Genomic DNA, 10881 nt, shown 5'->3' with positions numbered 1-10881 from the left:
CCCTTCTCACTGTCTATCACGGAATAGAAAGCGTACGTAGCCAATTAGATGCAAACAATTTCATAAAACGCAAGTAGATTTACACTAATACCTAAAAGCTAAACGCAGAGACGGATTTTAGAGTTTTAAGCGTTAAACCTTGGAGCTTTAGAAATTCTTTTATTTTGAGAGGAGATACTTAGTGATAATCTTACTACTTGGTGTCGTATTCTAGATGATAGCGCCTGGATATTACCAAGCTGAGTGTTCTGAGAAAAAGCCTTGCAAAGAAGGAATGTACTGTAACGTGCTCTACTGTGAAAAATGTCATAAACTTAACGTAGGCTGCAGCAGTAAGGACCAGTGTTGTAAGGGATTGGTCTGCACTTTTGGGAGATGTGAGAAGAAGGCAGAAGGGGATCCAGGTGAGGCAATCAAATATTTCGAAAGATCTCTCCATCCTTTTTTGGTGTTTTTGATTATTTTGCAAGCTCATGACAACGTGTGTAACTGGTGGTAACATCGATTGTAGTGCTGGTGCTTGCTATGATCATTATCTAAGAAAGATACAAATATAAAGTAAATAAATCTTATTAGACATTTTGGTGTGTAGTAACGCTAAGTATTTTTACGAGTTGTGCCCTGTTTTGACGAGCCTGTAAAGCAAGTCAAAATAAAAACAACTCGTAAAAATACTGAGCGATACTGCACACCAAAACGTCTACTAAGTTTTCTTTATCCAATTGCTTTTTTCTGCTAAGTCTTTCTGCTCATTTCTCATGAGGCGGGAAAAGCAAAGCAGATAGAGAAGCGTAGCGCGCGAAGCCGACTGGTTAAACAGGTTTTTTTACAATAACCAAGTGACCAAATAGCCGTACAATATCGCATGATATCTGTACTCTATTCGCATGTTATTTGCACTCTACTTTGTACCGTTGGACGATCTGACCTTCCTCAGTAACAACTGCAAAGATCACAACAGTTGCTGATTTAAACTCGATCAGAAATACCCCATTGCAATTGGTTACCTATAAATATGCGGATCGTCATTTGCTCTGAATGCTTATATGTGAAGCACCTAGCGTCCTGCACGCCTCGCTACAAGAACTTTCAAGCCGACCTCTGTCTATGCCATCGACTGCACCAAAGGACGAGAAGTTATCGAAGGAGCCTCTTATTCGGTTGGTCACTCACAGAAAACTTCGGATATCGTTTCTTTAGAAATAAACTTTGGGGAGCGTTTTTGTCTGAATGTGTATATCATTGTTATAATCACCATCCTAATTGCTGTCCCTCAAGGTAGTCTACTGGAATTAAAGACTATAGCAATCAAAATGTCTTTTTCCCCTAATATTATATTTTACGTTTTGAGATGTTGATTTCAGGCACATTCTGTGAGAAGGACAGCGATTGTAAAGAGGCGTGTTGCGTTTTGGAACCAACAATCAACTCCCACTTGCCGATATGTAAGCCAACCTTGGAGGAGTACCATCAGTGCGCGGCCATTTTGTATCGAAAAATATGGGTAGGAGAAAAGCCTGACTGTGGACCGTGTAAGCCTGGGCTCGAATGCGCTCAAAAAGGGTGAGTGCAATAAATTAAACCAATATAATAATAATGAATAACAATGATGACGATCAGAAATGATTTAACTTGGTAACTGATAGCGATAAGAATAACAGAAAAAATTAACGAGAGGAGAAACTCTCCCTAAATAATTTTTAAGGTCATTACGGGTTTATCCATAGTAACCAAAATTGATTTTAAATGGCTGAATTAATCATTATTTTTCTTTGTTAAACAGTGTGTTTGGAAGTCATGAAGTGTGTATGAAGCCAGACTAAGTGACCATCAAGTTCAGGAGACTGCTTAAGAAGAAACTTGCTCGGTAAAGTCTACTTCGTCCCAGAACAGAATCAGTTACTCAGTGCTCTGAGTAGGGAGGAGGAGACTTCAACTAAGCGTCAGCTGGTTATCTGTCTCTCATTTCCTTAATTGAAAGTGAATATATTTCATAAGAAAATAAAATTTTTTTAGACACTGACTTCAAGCATAATCGCTGTCCAGTTTCATCAATTTTATTCTCCAAATACTTCTACGTAAACATTACAAATTATTCTTCCATTTACAGACTTTTAAAAGCTTGTTGTCAGATTTCTCTTCTATTAAGTAGGTAACGTATTTATTCACGTAAACTGCATAGATAAAGAGGTTTCGAAGTATATTACATCATATTTGCCTTGCCTTCGGACACATAATAGCAAAATATTGTAGTTAGGTGCTAAACTATTAGAACAAACCATAAATGAATAAAGAGGGTAAGTTTCTAAAAAAACTATGGTGCTACGTCGGTGGGGGTATAACAAGATAATCTGGTAATATCACTTAGCTGTGTTGATAACGTAAATTGGCCACCCTAAAGAGTTTCTAAATCGAGCTGACTTTTTGAACGTTAGCCCTTCGTCAGAGCAAATAGAAAAGTGTTATATATATGTGATTTATACTCTATGCAGGAAATGGAGCTAGGCTATTGGTGGGAACATGGTAAAGAGAAGAACAGAAATAAATTGGTTGAATGAAAAGCGTTCATTGATACTCTTGGGTAGTGCCGATTTCAAAGATAAGTTTTTGATCTGGAGTTTGCGGCTTTCCGAACGCCTAGATAGAGGCAAAGGCCGTAGACTGTCATATCCTGCTTAGAATGATTTGGTAGATGAAAATATGTAGCGACTCCTTTCTACGCCGCAAAGTTTTTCTCGGAATCAGATCGTTTATGTTGCCTTCCAGTTTCACTGATGTGTACCTTACATTCAGTTGTAAGAGCTTTAAGTTCTGGCAAGAGATTATTAAGATTATTTATAATCTTTTCGGCAAAATAATGTTTTTCACGACACGACATGTACAATGAAATGAGCTTTTCCTGTAAGAAAACAGTTATTTGGTTCCAGGGATCTGTCAAATTTATTGCTTAGCAAGTGGGCGTCTTGCTTTTTACGTTAGTGACATTTTAAAATTCATTATTTGCTTCACTACAAATGAAGTTTCTTGGATGTCAACTCCCCATTACTACTTGCCTTAAAGCCAACAAATGGTGCATTGAAGCTCAGAAAGATGTCATGTCAGGCGTTTTCCATTCCAAATTTCCCACACTGAGTAGTTCCAATTCCACCAACTGCTTGTCCCAAGTAATGAAATCACGAGTATTAGGTTCTATACTTGGTATTCTCCAAGAAGATTTATTCTCTAATGTTTCCTCCTGTTACTTTTCTTTGTATTGTATATCTTTTCCTAACTTATAGGGTATAGTATAAAGTCATCGTAATTTGCTGTGTGGACCATAAACAATCTGGTACTTGTACTCTCTTTGACGTGGGCATTTGTATGAGAATTGTATTATTCCCTTCTATGCCCCATATAAGGAATACCAGGAGGACTAGGAAACCTTGAACTCGCATCTTCTATAACACAATTGAGCATCCTTTCCCGGACTGCATCTCCAAGGTCCTCCAGTCTGACTTTTTTAGCCTGGTAAACAGGGTATTTTCAGAGCCCACATTTGTCCAAAGCCCTCCAGTACGTCTTGTAATCTTTTCTACGTCGCACGTGATTTTGAAAATGAGCTTCCCGTTAGCCAAGGTATTCGCGACTGTTGGTCGTTACACATGGCGTTTGCCGACAGTAAATACACATTTCGACCTTTTCCCCTCCTGCATCAGCTATTGTGGAGACAAAGTAAAATAACTGTTAGAGCGAAAGCGCAACTAAACGGTCATGAAGTCTGATATGACCGTACAACCGGTCTTCCCGCCTTCATTTTATTTTGGACCATTTTCCGTACATTTTTCATGTTTTATTGACACGTTTGCATCATGTGTAGCATAAAATGTCGTAACAAATATAACCTGTAGTTCTAAAGAAATAACTCCTTTCAAAACATTCTTAGGCAGGACAAAACGTTTCGGAGGTATTACGCAAGGCTGCATTTTGGAAAAAGGAGGCATGAAAAAGAAGCAGTCTAAGACGTGAACTGTCGCATCATAGGAAAAAACTGTGCTTTGCAAGTGTATTCTAACTAGAATTTCCTAGCTCGGAAAAAATCTGCTACTGGGAAATGATAGCTTTAGGCGAGTGTTTCAATCTTGGTAGTGCATTATCACAGTGATTGTAAATATCGAACTGTAATCCTATTATGTTTCCAAAGTATTGTTCTAAAGGTCAAAGATTATTCAGTATTGTTGTATTCACATCATACTTAGATAAAAAAAACAAAACAAAAAAAAAACAGAAATCGCAGTATTTGTAGAAAAAGCCCATACAGATTATTAGTTTGGCATCATCGACGCCTAGACATGTTGAAGTGAATCGGTGGCGGTTCATTTGAGCGCTCCAGAACTTCTCCTGCAACGGTCACTCTGCTTTTTTTCTTTCACTTGGTTGGCTGCAGTTCAAGCTGTTTTGGAGTTCTGTATGCCACAACGGTAGATTGACAAATTATCTAGAGGTACCTTAGGCACCTTTCGTTGTATTGCGCGCTTTCGGTAGCCGCTGACCAATAGCAAGGGCAATTGTTCTTGCTATCGGTCAGCGGCTACCGCCTTTAATAGGAGACTACAAAAATAGCAGCAAGGAAGTGAAAAAGTCAAGCTCGAGGTTTTGCTGCCACTGTATTTGAAAATGAAACTTAAAAGCTTTGCAGTTTTTGTAGCGATTGGCTTTTCGATTGCTTTTGTTTCTACAGTGGTTTATTTGATATCATCTGAAAGGGATCGCAGGAAAAAGGTGCGTTATAAAAGTGTCTACTGTTTGTTTTGGACTGGGGGTGTGTGATGTCTTGCGGGATTTATCGTGCTTTCACTGTTGGTCATTTTGTTTGGCTACTACCTGTTCGCGTGTTTGTGGTCACTTGAGAATATGTATCTATACCACTGCTGAATGTAAAAATCTCAGTACTCCTTGATCATCAGTGCATTTCCTACAAATAGATATGAAACTTACTCACGGATTTCTCTTTCACTGTAAGATTACTTCCGGGGCACACAGGAACAAATTACATATTATCATTTTTCGCCTTTATTATGCAATTTCTTGGTTATTCTGGATTTTATTACTATTAATACTTTTCTTTCAGAATGAAGAAGATGATTACGATCGAGAAACTCTAAACTTCCCATTTTTACAAGATGCCAAAACCATTGAGTTTATTATGAATTCTAAAACCATGTTCATAATGAGAGGTTTACCTGGAAGTGGAAAATCAGAAATAGCACGAAATATGAAGCAGGTGTATGGTGATTTGGCTGTGATCTGCTCAGCAGATGACTTAAGGTTGAATGAACAAGGGGAATATATTTGGAAGATGGAGGAATATGAGGAAACACACTCAAAATGTAACAAAAAAGCAAGCAGAACCTGTGAAGATGGGATTCCAGTGGTTGTTATAGGTAAGTGTTGAGGATAGGAATAAGATCATGTCATGAAATTCACTTGTAGCAGGGTGTGAAATTGCCCCCGGTACACTGGCGCCAATGCGACTAAATTTTTCACTCTGGCGACCAAATCCTGAAAATTATAGTTGCCAAATTGGTGACTAGAATGCTTCATCATAACCTTACTTAAAGATAAAGTGAATTAAATTGGACATCCTAATGTCCAATTTGTAGCACGTTAAAGATCTTTTTCCTAACTTAATTTTGGAGGGCCAAGTGGCTATCAGAAAAAAAAATTAATTTTACGCCCTGTGTAGGAAGAACTGTAACGCATGGAATAATGAGATGAGTCAATAATTGAGAGCATCTTCTCCATGTTGAAGTTTATTTTAGAGGTATTTAAGGTTAAATGTTAAACCTCCTTCCCCCATATTAACTTCTTTTGAGTCCTTAGAAGAGGTTATTCAACTGTTTGGGGGACAGAAGAGGTTCTGTTGTAGGGTTGACTAGTGAAATTTTGGCCAGACCCCCAGTCAAAGATACTTAAAGACAAGGAACTTTAAAACATCTTTAAACATTTTTATAGGAAAGGCATTTGATAAGATCCTCAAGAATTTGATGAAGATCCTCCAAGTATCCCTTCAAGATCCTTGAAAAGATCCTAGAAAAGTTCTTTGCAAGGAATCCCTCAAGATCTTGAAAGTAAAAATGAGGATATTTCAAAGATCTTTAAAGGTTCCTTTCAAGAATTTTCTACTAAGATATTTGCTGGGATCCACATGGATTTTATCAGGATCCTACAAAGATCCTTGTAAAGATCTTTTTTTTTAGTCGGGATATATTATTTCCGCAATTTTAAAAAAGTGTTGGCTGATCTTTATTATAAAGAATGTTAAAAAAAATCCTTAAATATTTTCAGCAAAATGCTAGAGTTTCCCTTGCAACATCCTAAATGGTCCTGAAAGATTGTTGAAGATTTTGAAAGTACTAAAAAGTTCTTTGGTAGTTTGTTAAAGATCTGGGAAGAATTGTAAAGAAATATGAAGATGTTGGAAAGAATGTCAAAGAGCATAAAATATATTTGTAAGAATTTGAAAGATTCTAAACAATCTTTGCAGGAATATTGAAGATCTTAACAAGAAATGTGGCAATACTCAAGATCTAAGCAAGATCTTGAAGGATCTTCTAATTTATTGTTAAGATCTTCAAAAATCTTTTGTTTTATTGCTAAGATCAGTATAGGGATATTCGAAATTATTAGCAAGATCTTTTGAAGATTCTTGAAGATCTGGATCTTTCATTTTCCTGCCAAGATCAGGAAAAATGAAAGATCCTTTAAGATACTGGTAAGAAAATGAAAAATCCATGAAGATCTTGGCTAGAAAATGAAAGATCCTTTAAGATCTCAACAAGAATTTTGAAGATCCTCAAAGATTTTTTAAAGATCTTGAAGATCCTTAGTAGGATCCTCAAAGATCCTCTGAAGATCTTTCAGGATTCTTATATATCCGTCAAATTTAAAGTTTATGAATAGTGTGTTGCATTTTTTAAATGAATCTTTAAAGAAACTTCATTGACAAGTTTGTTTTACAATTTTTATTTGCAATATATTGCAGATAACACCAACGTTGACTCCAGGAAGCTGTCCAAATACATCACTATTGCACATAATACTGGTTACCATGTGGTATTGGTGGAACCCAGAACATGGTGGAAATACAACATTACTGAACTAGTACTGAGGAACCAACACAGTGTAAATGAGGATACTCTGAGGGATCAAATGTCAAAGTTTAAGCAATTTTTTGCTGTATATTATGGATGGTTTCCATCAGAAGAGAAATTAAGGACTTTGAAAGACTACATGCTGCAGATTTTGAGAGACTGCATAGAAAAAATCCCTTCATTCAGAGATCAGCTTACCAAGGAGAAGTATGAAGATGCTCAAGGCAAGGTTATTTATTTAGAATTTTTATAATTTGAACAGATAATTTTAATTTTATTTTAAAAAAATTTACCTCCTTTTAAATATTAAAAGTATTTTTATTGTACTTTGAGTATCAGTGAGTGACATACATGCAAATTCTTTAAGTTGTCAGGCTGGTTCATTTAATTACTGGAATCTAGGGATCTAAAAATTTTTTACTTGTTGATGTGTAATGTACCACCAACCTCCTCCCTTGTGGCAAGTATTTATTACATCCCATTTTTTTCTTTGCTCTGCACTTGTGACAAATGTCTAATGAGTTAGATCTTTCTGTACTTGATTACTGTGCTAGCAATCAACTGGTCATTTTTTTTTTATCTATCCACGCTCACAAACAAAAGGCTTTAGAAGTTGTTGATATTGGAAGGGTGCAGAATGCTCGCAACTCGCATTACTGAACATCTGTGAACCCAGAGTGTGGTAGAAGCTTAATACTAATGCACTCAGTGAATGCTCAACTTGTCTTTTCAGATTTCTCAACAACTTTGACAGAAGTTACATGTGCTGCATTATCACTGTCATGTCTAGAAAAACAGCCTTATCGTCTCCATATAACTTCTTATTTTGACCAAGGAATATTTGGTCATAAATCAAGTGACTATGTATCTTTGTCTGCTGTGCAAGAAGCTCTTGGATCTGTAACAACATTGACAGTCATTGCATGGACAATCACACCAAGAGCTTTAACAGCAAGGGTCAAATTAAGCCCATCACAGTTAAAGTTGTGGAGAAACTTGGATTCAGGTGCCTCAGGAGAGGAAGGACATAACTTCAGATTCAAAGTAAATGCATATGAATTTGTTAGTTGTTTTCCTAATAGCCCTTTCCAATTGAAATTACCCTTAGCCTTGTTTGTTTTCGTTGTAAAGTAGAATTCCAATCATGTACAAATTGAAGTTAATGCATAGTAAGATATATGAATGTTGAAAGTAATCTGGTGTTGCATTGGTTTTGCTTTACTTTGCTCTGTGATTGGTTCAGAAAACTTGCAGCACTCTCCTAACCGATCAGATGCAAAACTAACACCAATCATGACTTGGTTACCCTCACTTTAGGCAGTTTTTTTGTATTTACTTTAAGTTCTCATTGGCTCTTCAGAGTTTTAACCCTTCTTCTGATTTGCTATTGTAATTACTTTCAATTGGTTTTGATTTACGACACTCAATCCAAAAGTGCTCTTTGATGTTCAGATGATGAATGTGCTACACACAGCAGAAGCATTTCAGCTAACTCAATCTGGTCATTCATTTTGCAAATTAAAGAATTTGCATGCTATACACATCATTTATCAAAATATGATTTGTTACTTAACTTGCAATTACCACTTGCTTTTCCATCAATTTGTTGTCATTAACTTCTTGTAAATGGCACCCTTTTGACAAGAGAATGCTTCATATAGATCCTTTAGCTTCCAAGATCTCAATAATTAATTATTGGATGGGGTTAAGCATGATATCATAAATTATCAATGCCAAGGTCTGAGTTACCTGCTGAAGCTTAGGCTGAGGCAGATAACACAGACATGAGGTTTGATAATTCATGATATTATGTGAAAACAGAATTCAATGATTATTTTATTATACATCATTGAAACAAATGGACAAGGGGCTTGGAAACTAGGTTTACTGATAACCTAAAATCTACTGCAGATATTGGGTTGTCAAGTCATCTTCACACACTTTTGTATATTGACTAATTTATGCTCTTGACCAACAAGGGTTTCCATAGTAAGTCTTATGTATAATTCTAAATTTCTTACTTATCTGGCTCAGGGAATTGATTGTTCTATTGGTTGACATATTTTGCTTAGAGTGATATATTCCTTCCATCATATTGCCTTACTGCTCAGTGAGATTTTGATATTGTCAGGAGAACTTTTCAGACCTCACTCCAAGAAGTGAAAGGATCAAGAGAGAATTATCAGCATGGCCCTGTTAAAACATAGACTTTGTGTGTCACTTTTGTACCATAACTTAGTCTCCTATCTAGGAGTGGTCTGTTTTTACCCAAATAGAAACTCCAGATATTGAAGGCAACCAAAAATGTGCCTCCCTATAGTTTTACTTTCCGTATAGTTTTAATTTTCCTTTCCACCATAAAGATAACTTGCCTTTTGTTTTTTCAGGAAGCTGCAGCCTGTGTATCTGATACTGAAACATCTGCCTTTATTCCTGTTTCATATGCTAACCTGGCTATCAAACCAACAGTCGGTGTTGGAGACACAGCCCACATCACTCTCTCCTTGCAGAGAGACACAAGGCCTATTCAAGGGCGACATGACATGTGTGAGCTTATTAGGCTGGAAATGGCCAATCAGGGTTACTTGGAGTATGCAGTCACTAAGGGTCTGGCCCGTGATTATGGCGATGGACATTGGGCTGTCTATTTAAATGAACCTATTTACATTGATGCACTTTTCACAGGGTTTTATGGTTCCTGATCTAATCTAAGAATCCTTTAATGCTTTAATTCCACTGATTCACAGCTGTGGTACCATGGGTCTTGCCCTAAATTGAACCAAAATTGATTCCCTTTGGGTTTGCTCATCGCAATCATTGTATTATCTTAAATAACTCTAAAGAGAGATATGAACTCTTAAATGCTGCAAATTCACGGTGATTTTTTACCTGTAGGTTATGTTGTTTACAGATTTACCTTTAACAAGTTGAAACTCTCTTCCAGAATGTAACATAATGCTCTTTTGAGACCATTCGTTTTCTTTTTTAGTGGCGCGAGCGTGTAGGAAAAATTTTACCCCTCATTGGTTGTAAATTCGGTCGTTTCTTCCAATCCTCTTACTACTCATACTCTTGATTACCCGCACATCTAATGATTCCCTCTGACGATCCGAGATAATGGGGGGTTCATTTATTTTTTTACCTTTTTTTCGCTAACTACCAAAATAGAAGAAGAGGAGCAACAAGAAGTGGACGTATTTGATACATTATTTTGATACAGTGAACAGAAATCACTTTATTTATTGTTAGAAAAAGAAGCTAAAATAATTCATCGAAAGATTAATCACATAATAGGTAATAAAAGTGAGAGTTAAACCTTATTTTGCCATCGCCATGTCTCTCTCTCTGTTTTTTTTTTTCACTTCCTTCTTTTCCTTTTTCGTTTCCTTTTACTTTACGCCCCCGCCAATAGAAGGTCTGTTTGCAAATTCAAATCTAATTATGAGAATACATTCTTTTGCTAGCCGGCCCTGTTGAAAAACGCATTCATTCGTAAGTTATAAAGTCAAGGTTCGTTTTGTTATTTGTATATACGAATTTTCAGTCAGTAAGGAAAACCTTAATTGCCACTCCTCGCCCTATTTTTACATTGATCTGCGATTAGGCATACTCTTACAAAGGAGACGGGAACTGGGCTGGCGGAGTAAAAGATGCCAAACAGGAAAATACGATTCCTTCTTACTTTTTCTGCGGCCTTCGGCGCTTGGTGGTCCATAGCGACCTGTCGTGCATTTGTACCCTAGTGTCTACC

The 10881-nt window shown here is 36.7% G+C and overlaps 2 protein-coding genes across 2 annotated transcripts in view; both read left to right on the top strand.

Moving 5' to 3' along the window:
• The window catches only part of LOC113670802 (uncharacterized), a 3479-nt gene extending 918 nt beyond the window's left edge, over positions 1-2561 (top strand). The window contains exons 2-4 of the mRNA XM_027186997.2: positions 215-404; positions 1365-1563; positions 1784-2561. Of these exons, the coding sequence (XP_027042798.2) occupies positions 215-404; positions 1365-1563; positions 1784-1823 (429 nt within the window). The 3' untranslated portion in view covers positions 1824-2561. The remainder of the gene's footprint in view (positions 1-214; positions 405-1364; positions 1564-1783) is intronic.
• A 2008-nt stretch (positions 2562-4569) lies between these two features.
• On the top strand, positions 4570-10450 carry LOC113670801 (2',3'-cyclic-nucleotide 3'-phosphodiesterase). Its single transcript, XM_027186996.2, has 5 exons — positions 4570-4758; positions 5108-5420; positions 7022-7354; positions 7864-8174; positions 9518-10450. The coding sequence occupies exons 1-5, from the start codon at positions 4654-4656 to the stop codon at positions 9830-9832; spliced, it is 1377 nt and encodes a 458-aa protein (XP_027042797.2). The 5' UTR covers positions 4570-4653; the 3' UTR covers positions 9833-10450.
• Positions 10451-10881: the final 431 nt, after the last annotated feature.

The sequence above is a fragment of the Pocillopora damicornis genome, chromosome 2 (assembly GCF_964200805.1).
Source record: "Pocillopora damicornis chromosome 2, jaPocDami1.2, whole genome shotgun sequence".
Classification (NCBI taxonomy): domain Eukaryota; kingdom Metazoa; phylum Cnidaria; class Anthozoa; order Scleractinia; family Pocilloporidae; genus Pocillopora; species Pocillopora damicornis.
This window is presented reverse-complemented; position numbering and strand designations above follow the sequence as displayed.